Raw genomic sequence first — 14999 nt, 5'->3', positions numbered from 1 at the left:
AAATTCATTAAAGTAATTTTGATGTTTATAATAATGCTTACAACAATTTTATGTCATTTGTATAACAATATAATTAATTACTTGACATAGTTTACTGCATTTAATAGAGAAAATTAAAGTTTAATTATTATACTTTCTATAAAACTTTCAACACTTGTATTATTTACCAGGTGTTTCAATTGTAAATTTCAATAATAATAATAATAAGTCAATTGTTTTAATTCAATACTGAATAATCTCTCTAAAATAAAAGAATTTATTAAAATTAATTAACTTAAATTTTAATGAAAATCTTGACTAATTTTATTGTCTACTTTATGAACAAACTTACTATCAATACAAATTTATATTCCTCACATTCAAATTGCTACATATTTAGAAAGTATATCATCATTTCTTTATACTATAAATTTATGTCTGATGCAATATGCTTCAGAATACTTTGCATTAATTTCATACGTTGGCAATATATTTTAAAGTATGAAACAGCAATTCAATAAAAAATGCATCCACTGCATCTTGACATACAACGAAATTTAGTGAATGTGCTTTTAGCAGATTTATTATCACATTTTTTTTCTTCTATCTCAAAATTCAAGATTGCAATTACAATTTTGAGTTTTGGGACAGCAAAAGGATATCGTGCATTTCTGTAAGACTTTGTTCGAGAGCTTCCATAAATTTTGAGGAGAGTGTTTCGGGACTGCTGTTACAAGCCGACACTCCAAAATTAATAAATTCGGGAAGCGGATTGTAGCAGCAACCGTATCCGTCTGGAAATGATGGGCCATAACACATAAATGCATCAGATTTTGATGGAACCTGTGAAAAAACGTATTATAAAGATTTTTAATTATTATTTACTTTAATTAACAATTTAAATGAAATATTAAAGCACCTGACTAGTTGAAAGCCTAAAATGAGTACTTGTCTGAAATCCTGTATCCATAAATAATTCTGGAACATTTAATCCATTTTCTATAGCGCATTTCTTTAATCCAAGTAAAAGTCGATCAACACCGAGACCATTTATTGCCTAGAAATACAGAAAAAATAACTATTACAAATACATTTTTTAAAAGTTTTTCATATATTTATTTATGGGTTTAAAAATAATTTTAATAAATGTTAAAAATTAAATTAAGAAATTATTACTTGATTTGTATATTCTTTGTGTGAATCAACAGCAGTTCGTAATGCAGCTGCCTTTACGTGAGATGCAGCTGTTTTATCAAGCATTCTTAAGCAAAAATCTAAGGCTTCAACTGAAGCAGAACGAATTGTCTCTGTCCTTCCATGAAGAAATTTTCGAGTTGAAGCAGATTCGTAAGTTGCACCAAGCTGTTTATGAAGCCTAAAGTGTAATGTAATGGTCAAAAAAACATGATTAATTATCAAAATTTAATTTCAATTCTAGAATAAAATTTTCTAATTTAGTATTTCAAAAATATATATAATTGATAAAAACAATTATTAAATAAATTTAAAGATTATCAGAAATAAATAGAATTCATAATTTAGTGTTTATTAAAAGATAAAACAAACTAATTAACATTAATCAATGGAAAAATTTATGCCATCTCTGCAATGAAATTTTTCTGAACCGTGGTCTAGATCAGTGGTTCTTAATCTTTTTGAAGTTGGGGAACACTAAACTTTGACATTTTTTTCTGCGAAACACTTACAATACATCAGCTTTAAAGCAGGGTGGCAAACCTTTTTGAAATCAAGCGCACTCAGTCTAGTAGATGACATTGGCATTTACTGATTACATTCCCATACAAAAATTATTTTACATTGTATTGATATTTCTTTTGCAACAATTTTTAATTGTACATTTGATTTTTCGCGGAACACTTGAAGCGGCTTCACGGAGCACCCATGTTCCATGGACCATGGATTGAGAACCACGGGTCTAGATGATCTCTAAATCATCGTCAACTGGTTTCAAAGCCAGCAATGGTTGGCTCAGAAACTTAAATCACAACACGACATAAGAGAATTTCTCATTGTCCAGCAAAGGCTGCCAATAAATTCAAGGAAAGAATTCATGAAACTCATGAAAATGTCAGAGTTCACAACTTAACATTTATGAGTTTAAGTTTGCTCACCAAGTTACAAGTTTTAAGTGGAAAAGTTAACAGGCCACACCAATAGGCATAGCCTTAAAGTAGGGAAGAGATAGTGGATGAAATGGTGTTAAGAGAAGGGTGGGTGGAAAGGAGGAAGGGTATGAGGGGGGAAGGAAGTCTAGAAAAATGAAGGAGGAAGTGGAAGTAATGGGCAATGGATCCTCTTAAAGTTGTCCATGGTTGAGATGAAGTTCAGAAGCATTTTTTGGAGCAGTCTATTCTCTAGAAGAAGAAATGGCTGGCATGGCTAGGGATGATTATTTTTAAAGACACTGGTCATCAGTTCAAGGCACTGTTCGTCATACCACTGGCAATGGAAGAGGAGATGCACGGAAGTTTTGTCCTCCTGAGGACAGTTAGAGCATTTACCATCACTGCTACCCAGGAACTGACTCAGATATGAATTAAAGTTCTCGTGCCCAGTGATAAGCTGAGTAAGGTGGAAGGTTGGAGTCAGGTGCCAGAGAGAGAAAGAGGTAACCTTCGGGAGAAACTGATGAGTGAGCCTACCAGTTTCACTAGTAGGTTCACTCATCCTGTCATGCCTTAGCGGTTTGTTGATTGAGATGTTTAGTGATCCAAGAGGTAGGGATCAGAGAGAAAGCCTTAGAGGTGAGCCTTTTGTGGTCCACCCTTGCGAGTTGGTCTGCGCGGTTGTTCCACTTGTTATTTGAATGTCCTTTTATCCAATAAAAATTTATTGATAGCTTTTGTTGCAGGTTAACCAAGAGGGTGGTGATGTCCTTGATAATTTGAATTTTAAGTTCCTGTTACAGATCTGGTGTAGAGTCACCTTACTATCAGTGATTATGTTAATTCTCCTCCTTTTTAGCTGACTGACGTTGGTGCCAATATAGTCAAGTGCTTTGTAAATGGCATAGGACACAGCCTGATTATTTGAGCAGTGGCTCGCAAGCTTAAAGTGCATCTGTTTGTACAGTTGCTGCCTGTTGTCTACTATTGAAAAAGAGCCGCCCACATCCTCGAACTTAGAACCATCCGTACAAATGATGAAATCATTGGGGATATCGATAGTTTGCTCACCACCCTGATAGTGATTATTAATGGCCTCCTTGGAAAATTTTGCAACCATATGTCAATATCATCTCTCCACTCAAGTCAGAAAGATAGATGTATTAGCATGTATGCCTGTATTGCCCAGGCAAAAAATAAAAACTAACATTAATTAAGATTATTTCATACTTCCAACACTTCTATTATTATATTATAGTATTTGATTTATATAACTATAAAGATTATCTTATGTAAGGGTTTATCACATCAAGTGAACAATCTAACACATTTAAAAATTTCTTTAAATTGTCTACAAAAAGAAATAAAGAATATTTAATTTAAAATGTGTTAAGGGTTTATCACACTAAGTGACCAATCTATGTCAGATAACCTTTGTAGTTATATAAATCATATATTATAATATAACAAACATTAAAACAAAAACCACATATAAAAAATTGGTTATTTCAGTCTACCCATAAAATTTCACAAAAAATAGAGCAAATATTTAAACTCGACACCCTGCAAAAACCACTTAAAACATATTTTGAGCTGGCCGGTAATCTGATATTATGCAATTTTTGTATTTGAATGCCACCACACCACTGGGTCCAATAGGAAGAAGGGACTGTTGTGGAAGGAGGTTGAAGTTAATTCAACTAAAAGTAGTCATTGATCTCCTCCTGGAAGAAAGGATGGTCAACCACTACTAATTAATACTTGTCTACTATTAATATTTGAAAAGTGATCCGTGTTAAACAGGTTGTGATGGCTCCACATGTGGTCTGAGTTTTTTATTTAACCTTAACATCTGAAAACTTAAACAAGTTTTCAGATGTTAAGGTTAAATAAAAAAATCTTGTAAAAATGCAAGAATAATTGCTTTTATGTGATTCCATAAAAAAGCTGGTAAAACCAGCTTGAAAAAGTAAAGCTCAGCAAAAACATCTAAGTAAAGGTAACTTTTGAAAATTGTAGCATAAGAATAGTTCCTCAGAAGTTAGAAGAGTGAAGGAGGAAACATGGAGAAGATGAGAAATAGATGTGGGAGCATGGACTACTAGGGCAGAAGAGATAAAGAGGTGGAGGAGAGGGAGAGAGAAGAAAAGAGAAAGTCATTTGGTGCAGAGCTGAAAGGAGAATGAACTGTAAAGGTGGGGTCTCTGACAGTCTGGATAAAAGTGTCTCCAGACCACCATCTCACATTGCCAGACTATTAGCTTTTTTTTTACTATGTGTAGAAGTCTATAGAGGTGTGCTTCATAAACTTAGATGGTCTGAAGTATCACGGACATACAGTAAGACCCCACTTAATGCTGATTCAATATAACGTGGTCTGCTTGATGCCTAAAAAATGCTCAAAATTTACGCTGATTCAAATTAATACGGTATTTCATTGATTCGTATATAATACGATTATTGCCAAACACAAACAATCAGCAAAAGGTGGCAGTTTGTTGTAGTGCTGTATTCCCTTAAATCTATGTTTGTTTTGAGTAATTTTGAAAAAATATAACATCATGGATGCCATAAGAAATATCAACTTTGCTTGGCAAGAATTAACTGATAAATGCATGAATAGAGTGTGGAAGAATTTATGGCTGAAGGTATCCAAGAATTCTCATTGAGAAGAGCCTATTGCCACATCGTTAGGTTGACAAAATTGTCAACTTAACTGATACAGGATATGTAGATGAGCAGGATATTGGGGAGTTATTGCGGGTTTCTGATAAGAGCCTTACCAACGACGACCTTCAAGAACTGGCAGAACAAGGAATTCATGTAGAACTGGAAAACAGAGATTCTGAAGATGAAGAACCCAAAAAATTTCTCTACAGTTTTCCTTAGTAAAATTTTGATAATGATAACCAAAATCATTGATCAAATTGTACCAAATGATCCAAATTTTGATAGAATGCCAAATCAAAATGAGGTGTTTTGGATACGATCTTTTGCTACCAACATTTGCTTAAGGAAAGAAAAAAAGCGACAAATGAAACAACATGACTTTATCGCAAAAAACAAGAATTTTAGAAGAGCCAGGACCTTCGTCACAAAAAATTAACTTCACATTTCTGTGCACATATGTTTATGTGTTATTTAACATATATTATTATGCAAAAATTTATATAAAAATAACTTAAAATTGAAGTAAAATTTGCTTATTTTTTGGTTGCGTGTTCCCCTATCCCTATTTACTCTATGTTAAAATGATCTCGTTTAACGCTGTTTCTCCTAGCACTTTGTCATTTAGGAACGCATCCTGTATTAAGCGGGGTCTTACTGTACATAATTCCTTTGTTATGAATCAAGACCAATAGAAATCACTTCATTTGGCATAAATGCACATTGCTCAGCATCTAAAACAAAAGTAGCAAAAACATCACTGAATTCAAAGAATATTCCAAAAATAATGTCTACAATGAACCTGGGGTAAACTGGAAGGTTGCTCCAAAAGTCAGTAGCTTCACAACTAGAATCTGTAGCTCCTAGCTTTAAAGTTAGCAAAAAGAAATTCACTGCATTGGTTTTTACAAACACCAGTGGCACTTGTGCATTGCTAGTGATTGGAAAGTCTAAAAAAAAACCTTGCTTCCAAAATTTTGTATGCATTTACAAGGCACAAAAAATGCATGCACAGATTGATTTTTTTTTTAATGGTACACTAAAGACTTTATACTAAGCATTAAAAGGCATCATAATTGTGAAGAAAAACAGAGAAAGGTGTTCCTGCTACTCAACAATGCTCATATAACTCAACATAAATTCTACCTACTTGAACCTGTAACTGGTGCGTATATAACTCATCAACAAACATGCTAAATGCAATCAATGATGACTTTGAGATGATGTATCTTCCATCAAATGTCACAGTGTTAATTAAGCATATAAATTTCAAAAGACACGGCTCAAAATGAAGTCATTAAATTTACAAAACTGTCTTCAAGATTTTCTAAAATTGGAACTGGTGATATACAAATGTCCTTGCTACCATCTGTAACATCTCGGGGTGTTTTGACTTTTTATCCACAGAAAAGTGTGCGCTGGAAAAATGTAGATTAAAAAGGTCCTCTGGTGACGATACTTCACAATCATAATTTGTAATTTTTTTGATGGTTCCTTCCATTTTCAATATTTGAAGACAAAATTCACCCAAGTAGGAATCACCATTCATTAGTTCTGTATTCCAGACAATACATTTTTGATGACCGACCTTCCTTTCTAGGCTAGCTTTTCTGTGGATAAAAAGTCGAAACATCCCAAGAAGTTACAAATGGTAGCAAGGACGTTTGTATATCACTAGTTCCAATTTTAGAAAATCTTTTGTATTTTTAATTGAAAATTTTTGTGTTTTTAAAAGGACTTTTTAGCTTTTTAGCAGCTAGTAGCCTAAAAAGGAAAGTCAGTCACCGAAAATGTATTGTCTGGAACGCACAACTAATAAATGGTAATCCCTACTTGGGCAAATTTTGTCTTCAAATATTGAAAATGGAAGGAACCATCGGATGAAAAAATTACAAAATTTACAAAACTGTCTCAACTGATCTCTGCATTTGAAAACTGTGATGAGGAAGATGCATATGAATGGTTACTGAATGAAGATATTAATAGCAGCTTTAACTGGTGATGACATTGTGACATGTGTGTGAAGCTAGTAAACCTGTCAAAAATGAAATGGCAAAGAGAAAAATGAGCACAAACTAAGCAAAACAGGTCTGATGTATGCTGAGGCAACTTGCTGCATTAGAGACAACAATAGATTGATATGAACAGCAGAGTCTTCTCCCACTCAATTGATCTCCTTAAATGAATCAAGGTTTCTTAAAAAAACAAAAAAATAAAGTTCTATTTGCAAAGGTAAATAAACAATTATTAATTCTTTCAATAAAACATTTTTATTTAATACTCATTTGCAAATTTTATTTTTATTATCTTGACACAATGCATTTATATGAAGCTTTTCCTAGCACATACAGTTTGATGTTCAGTTATCTGAATTTTCATTTAGCCAAACAACTCTGGTTCCAATTAGTTCAGGTAATTAGTTATATGGTATGTAATAATTTATAGTAATTTACTTTTTAATGTGAATTAGACAGATAATTGAATAAAAAATATATATGCTTTTTCATTTACATTAAGTAAATAAACTAACTATAATAAACACTTGATTACAAGCAACAATATGATAATGTATGCATTAATTTTTTAAAATAATTAAAAACTATAAATGTAAAATGATAATGTTGCAGTTATAAAAAATATTTTAGAACAGCATAACTTTTAGAACTTTTATGATAAATTTAACTTCAATTATCTATATTATATGATATCATTTTAATAAAAATTACAATTCTTTTTCCTAAAATGTTTATAAATTTACCTGTAGAATGCTAACTGTAATGCAATTTGAATAAAACTGTCAGGACTTAATCGTTGTGATTTTACAAATTCTCTTCCAAAGCCTCGATATTGAAAGCATGACATTTCTAAATCACTAATTAATCTGAAAATTAAAAAATTATTCTTATTTATTTACATTAACAAAACTTTTAATATATATTTATGTATTTAAAATCTAATTTTAAAACATGCCTGTAAGATGTGTTATTACAATAAACTATCTTATGTATATGTAGAGAACTATGTATTTTTTTAAATGTAGAATATCTTTAAAAATATTCCTTGTGAAATTCTGAACAAAAATTCTTTGAAAGAATTTCATAGCATTTTTCAGAAATTATTGTTTATAATATAGCATCAAAGTTAAATAATTAACATTAATATTAGAAAAAAAACCATATTTATTCCATTGTCTGCTACATATTTATTTTTAACTTGAAATATTCAGTTTCTAAATGAAGATATTTAATCATAAAAGATGATTTATTACAACTGAATTTTTAAAACAAAAACTAAAGAATGTCTCTGACATTTGAAATATTTACTTGTTCAAAAGTATAAAAAATTATTGAAATTATTCAAATTATATTAAACACAATTTTTCATTTAAAAATCACATTTTTAATTTGTTTAACATTGTAAGGTATGGAATCGCCAAGACGCGCGATTCCCACCTGTTTGTTATAACGAACTGTCATAACGGAAAAGTCGTTAGGATCGGCCGTTGGAAACGACCGTTAGGAACTTCCGTGGGAAGAACCGTTAAGTTTCGAATCGTCAACCATCGGACGATTGGCCGGCGGGAAGTGACCGTTGGCGGCCGTTGCGGGAACATTCAAATTTGATTGGAGCAGTGTTCGAACGCCGTCGACTATTTAAGCTCGGATCGAGCTCGTATCGGGAGTTCGGATGGTGTGATCGTATCGGAGGTGATCGGATCGGATCGGATCAAGGGAGATCGTCGTTATCGAGGTGCTAACTAACTCTCTCGTTGGAAGTTACGTGGTTGTGTACGAACTTGTTCCTGACTCGGAGGTTTTGTTAATTACAAGTCTGTTTGTTCGTAAGGAGTTCTTTCGACGAATTTGTACGGGAATAGTCGGTTGTTGTTCAGACTAGTGTTTGTGCATAATTAATTGTAACTCTAATTTGGATTATTTTGTACATTTGCTGTAAATATACAAATTATATTAAACACAATTTTTCATTTAAAAATCACATTTTTAATTTGTTTAACATATTAATATGTTTTGTGTACTGTAGTGTATTTATTTTTTACAAATAATATTAAACTTACACTATTTCTTACATAAATTATAAATTGCTTAAATTATAAAATTTACTACTTAACTTACTTACTACTTAAACCTATACTAAACTGTATATATTAATAATTTTAAATACTTAAACTAAAAACAAATTTATAAATGATTTAATTTTATATTTTAAAAAAGTATTTATTAATGTTAGAATATTACTTTATGTTAATCATATGAAGTTAATTGTAAAAATCTACAAATATTAATAATTGTATTAATCTTCATTACACTTTAGTGTGATGGTTTCAATGAAACAATCATTTACAAATTAATGTTTAATAGTCATTTTATATTTCATAACATTTGATAACTTTAATTGATTTTATATATTATACAGTAGAATCCCGGAAACTTGACTCTTGACAAATCGACATTTTATAAAACTCGTTGTGTTGTTCAAAAAAGTACATGTTACCTAATTTTTACTTCTATAACTTAACACTAAGATCAAATAAGTTATTGTTCTCCACTGGTGACACTTGATAATAGCATCACTTCCACGTGTTAACAAAGAATATAACCATATAACCCTTTTTCCAAGGTGCCACTGCAAAACACTGTGACACAAATGTCAAAAGTAGCCACTGAATAGCCAATATTTTTTTATTAAAATTTAGCTACAAATAGAAATGCATACAAAAGATTAAGTTTCTTAACCAAAGAGATTTCTTAAACTTTTTACTACATTTTTTAATGATCTGTTTATAAAGCACTATTGCATTATATAAATGATCTCTTTTGGAATATATTTTGCTATCATGGAACTTTATAAGGCAATCTGAAGTTATAAATGAGGAAATACAGGCCATCCAGCTTAATTTTGCAAAATAAATTTCATACAGAAAGTCTATTAATTATCATCAAGTAAATTAGGAATATTGGTAATTAAATTTGATTATGAAAAAATCGGAATATAGACAAAATTTCCATGATGTAAAATTTCTAAATAAACTTACATCAATTATTTTGTGAACATTAATTTTTATTAAAATTATTTGTTTTTTTATTGTAATTCCTAATGTATTCTTTGTATTGTATTCAAGTATTAAAACTAAAATGTTAATATGACTACAACTATAACTAAAAATAAAATCATTAACTCATGTAACTAAAATTATATGCTGAATTTATTTTTCAGGTCTAAAATTAAATTATTTTTAATTAAATTAAAACTAGCAATAAAAATATATTTTAAATTTGATAATTCTTACACATCTAAATCTCTTTCTGCTTCTTCAATATCAGCTAAGGTATCAGAAGACAGATTGAATCTTAATTTCTTTGGAGAATCAATTTGTGCTGATGGTAATCTTTTAGTACTTTTCACATTATTCCTAAAAATATTAAAATAATTATTTCATAAATTGTTTACATTAAATTACATTACATTTACATTAAATTAAAATTAAAACTTTGAAGTAAAATCACTTTAATAACTCAATTTCTTATGTTTTCTCTTTCTTAAGATAAAACATGAAGATTATAATTATTATGAGTTTTAATATGATATATGTTTCTGTGTTAGATGTTTTAAATACATTAAAATTTGCTTAATGTCATCACAGATATTGTTATCAGTCATTTAATGTTATCAGAATTAACACATTCCTAAACATAAAGATTATAATAAACTACAAAAACTTCAGTTATTTTAATCAGAATTCAATTACAATTATTATCTGCAAGTAAATATGCAATTTCGAATTGTCATTTCAAACTCTCAGTCCCAATGTATGGTTCATAACATGTGATCATCAACTATAGTGTTATAGTTATCAGTCTTAATCAATGATTGATTTAAACATTAAATGTTAATTCTTTTAATTGTTACTTGCTAATAGTACAGTCATTTAAGTTGTTGTATTTCTTATTGCAAATTATACACTGTTTTTAAAGATGACATTAACTATAATAGCATTAATTTAAATTAATACTCGTATAAGAAATTTTATTCTAATTTTCATAAAAAATTCTATAACTAATATAAATGTTAACTGACATACACTAACTTCTACATACAACAGTTTGGCATATTTCTTAATTTTTTAAAAAGACATCAAAAATTTATGGAAATGATCAGAAAACATACATTTAAGAGGACTATTCAAAAAATAACCAAACTTTTTGAATTGGGCAAAAATGGAGTGTTCTACTGTCGTGAAATTGAAAACACTATGTTCAGATCATCTACCAAGTAAGCTACTTTTTTTGGATTGTTGATATCTCGTTTCGTTCCTGCATTATTGTTTTTTGAGTGAAAGTGTTTGTGGCGATTTTTGTAATGTGCATTTTATGGGAGCAACGATGCAATGTGGAAAAACTTTTATGAAAACATTTCAATTTTTGAATCAAGCTTACAGAGGTGATGCTCAAGGTCGTATGCAGTGTTACAAATGGATTACCTGATTCAAAAGTGGTCATCAATTAGTTGAAGATGACTCTCAACCAGGAAAGCCTTTGACCTCAACTGATGACACTCATGTTCAGAAAATCAGAGTTGTGCACTTTGAATTTTTACATCAAGGTCAAACAGTCAATCATCAGTACTACACAGGTGTTTTGAAACAATTACTGAAAAAATTTGTAAAAAAAGACCAGAGTTGTGGCGAGACAACTCATGGCTCCTTCACCATGACAACATGCTGTTCACTTAACCTTGTCACTTTGCCAGTTTTGTGTCAAAAATCAAATGACTGTCCTCTCCAGCCTCCCTACTCACCAGACCTGGCTTCTTACAATTTTTTCTTGTTTCCAAAATTAAAATCAGTGCAGAAAGGATGGCATTTAACACAATTGATGACATTAAAACAAAATTATCACAAGCATTGAAGGACAGTCCAAAACAAGCTTATCAAGACTACTTTGCAAAGTGGAAACACAGCTGGGATAAGTGTGTGAATAGGGAAAAGGAGTACTTTGAAGGGACATAAACCAATAATATGTAACTTGAAAAATAAAAATAGAAAACATAAAGTTCAGTTATTTTTTTGAACAGACCTCATATTTACATTAGAAAATAGCCGAGACGATTTCATATTTAGAGAATAAAAATATTCTTACTAGACTATACAATAAATGAGTCCATTTTCATCCGTCCCTTCACACGCTTTTCATTGAGGTATTAACAAGTCTACAGCGGAACCGTCCTTTTATTTGAGGCTACTGTCCGCCGACAAATGTAAAAAAGTTAAAAATCCTCTAGCGGTGGCTTACATAATCTTTAAAAATTAATTTAATTACATTAGAAAATAGCCGAATTTTATTCTCTAAATATGAAATCGTCTCGGCTATTTTCTAATGTAATTGAATTAATTTTTTAAAGATTATGTAAGCCACCACTAGAGGGTTTTTTAACTTTTTTACATTTGTCGGCGGACAGTAGCCTCAAATAAAAGGACGGTTCCGCTGTAGACTTGTTAATACCTCAATGAAAAGCGTGTGAAGGGACGGATGAAAATGGACTCATTTATTGTATAGTCTAGTAAGAATATTTTTATTCTCTAAAAAGACCTCATATTTGTTTAAAGTTCAAAAAAGTACTGTAACTATATTTTAATGTACAAATGGAAAAATTATATTTTTTCTATAAATGTTTTATAAAAAAAACATTGATGACCTTCATAGAAATGAATCAACAATTTTTCTAGAAGTTGTTATGCTAATTTTTGTGTGAAGGACATCAATACGTAATACTGGTTATACCAAATTGTTTACTGTTGAAAAAATAATAATTAGGTTTTAATTTGTGTTTGACAAAAATATTTTTACTTACAAATGTTTTAGAAATACATTTTAATATCATAAAAATTAGTTTAAATAAATTAAGTTAATTATATGTCCATACAAAAATAAGTAAACATAAAATATTTTTTTCAATTAATAATACATGTTAATAAATTTTATATACTATTATCACCTTTATTTTTTATTGGATTATTTTATGTCAAATTCATGCATATACAATAAAAATATTCATACAATTAAAATAAAACAATTTCAGGCATTACTGAAAATATTACATAAAAAAAAAACATACTAGCTTTTCTGTAATTTCACTCTTAATGTTGTCAAACAAAACCAAATATTTAATAAAAATTTGCCGGGATCAATTTAGCTTTACAGAAAAAATATTTCTAAACGACTATACATACATAGATGAGTCTAGCTGATTTGTCCCTTCACACGCTGTACGAGGCAATAACAATTCCACCGGCGAAGTCGACTTTTCTTTAGAAGCTACCATTCGCCGCAAAAATGTAAAACAGTTAAAAACTCCTCTAGCGGTGGCACAGCATATCACATTAAAAATGTACATTTAATAAAAATTTCATTTATATTAAAATGTACAGTCGTCAATATTTTTTCTGTAAAGCTAAATTGATCCCGGCAAATTTTTATTAAATGTACATTTTTAATGTGATATGCTGTGCCACCGCTAGAGGACTTTTTAACTGTTTTACATTTTTGCGGCGAATGTTAGCTTCTAAAGAAAAGTCGACTTTGCCGGTGGAATTGTTATTGCCTCGTACAGCGTGTGAAGGGACAAATCAGCTAGACTCATCTATGTATGTATAGTCGTTTAGAAATATTTTTTCTGTAAAACCAAATATTCTTTGAACATAGAATAAATTTACAAATTTTTGAATTTAAATAGATCAGTTACAATTTACTTATTGAAATTTTTTGAAACAGACATACTTTTCATCCGAATGTTTTCGTTCTATACATAAATGATATTTTTGTCCTTGCCCTGACAGTAATAAAAATAAAACTTAACAATTTATGCTGAGCACTTTTATTTTCTACTACAAAATATTCTCAGTTGATTTAATATGTATATAAATTAATATACTTAACTATCAATGCTAAATATACTAGTTTAAACACATATGTATACCATATTTCTATGCAAATAAAAGCATGTTCTTATATGTGTCAGCCTGTTTTGGCTTGTAAGTGTACTGCATGCTATGTCAATGCAAATTAAGTGTAAATGTACTGATAGAGTAACTACTCAGTGAAATCTCATATCTCTGATATAGCCATTATAAAAATAAAGAACCAAAGTAAAAATGCTTCCAATACTATAAAAGGTTTTAAAACATAGTGTTTAGGTACTTTGTGAAATGTAGTGCTAATTTTGCTCCATCTATAAAAGAAGATGTGTGGAAATATGGGTTTTATACATATATTCTTTACTCATTAATGGGTACATACATATATTCTTTATTCATTAATTTGTGTAAAATAAAGAGACAGATTTTTAGATATACTGTTACGTAAATTTCATAATTAATTTAAACATATCCAATTTATATAAAACATCCATCAACAAGTCACATAACTTCCCAGCAATAAAGTTAAAACTGTGTGTGATGCAATCTGTTACAAAATTTTATTAAGAAAATCTTTTTACATTATTAATTATTATAAAATGGCAAAGCTTAATTTTCAGGGTAGAGATTAGTTTTATAAAAAGTTGTAAATGCTAATAACAAGTAAAATCTTCATCAGGCCCAATCCTACTCAAGATACAACTGTTCCAACTGATCCCCTCTACCTTTAACCACCAAAATTTAATAGCATCAATCCCCCTAATACAAAAACCTCCCTGAAAAATTTCAGAAATTTTCAACAAAAATCACAGGAAGCTTCAAAGTTGGTAAAAAAAATCATGCCCTCTACACAGACACATACAGTAATAGCCATACATATAAAAAAAACCCAACTTTTTTTGCATTTTTTAATTTTTTAAGGTCCAGAGTCCAAAAATGTAAAAATCTTGGGGGAGTTATTTTTGACGATTACCATACTTTCCCTATGTTACATATAATGGCCAAGAAAGTAAAAATAAGTGAAAAATTCAAAACAGTTCTGTAATTCACATGCACAATAAAAATGTTATCTAATATTTCTATTCTACATGTTTTATTCTAAATATTCAATCACATTATTTTGTTTAAAAAATATTACCTAATAAATTTTATAAATTGTCATTTGGTTAAATGGAAACTTCATATTATTGTAAATATAAAATATATTTTTAGAAGTTTAAAATGTTAATAATCACTTATTGTGACAAAAATTAATTTATTATTAAAATCACCCAGTTTGACTGTAATGTATTTAT

General features: G+C 29.7%; 1 protein-coding gene across 2 annotated transcripts in view; it reads right to left on the bottom strand.

The window, feature by feature from the left end:
* Nucleotides 1–279: 279 nt before the first annotated feature.
* LOC136986997 (carnitine O-acetyltransferase-like) overlaps nt 280–14999 on the bottom strand; it is a 44955-nt gene continuing 30235 nt past the window's right edge. For both annotated transcript variants that reach the window (XM_067284633.1, XM_067284640.1), the window contains 5 exons: nt 10081–10203; nt 7531–7653; nt 1156–1354; nt 899–1036; nt 280–822 (listed from right to left, as the gene is read on the bottom strand). In XM_067284633.1, coding sequence (XP_067140734.1) covers nt 607–822; nt 899–1036; nt 1156–1354; nt 7531–7653; nt 10081–10203 — 799 coding nt within the window. In that variant the 3' untranslated portion in view covers nt 280–606. The remainder of the gene's footprint in view (nt 823–898; nt 1037–1155; nt 1355–7530; nt 7654–10080; nt 10204–14999) is intronic.

This window comes from Centruroides vittatus, unplaced genomic scaffold (genome assembly GCF_030686945.1).
Source record: "Centruroides vittatus isolate TY-2023 unplaced genomic scaffold, ASM3068694v2 contig_1215, whole genome shotgun sequence".
Lineage (NCBI taxonomy): Eukaryota > Metazoa > Arthropoda > Arachnida > Scorpiones > Buthidae > Centruroides > Centruroides vittatus.
Note: the sequence above shows the minus strand (reverse complement) of the source record. Positions and strands in the feature narration are given on the sequence as shown.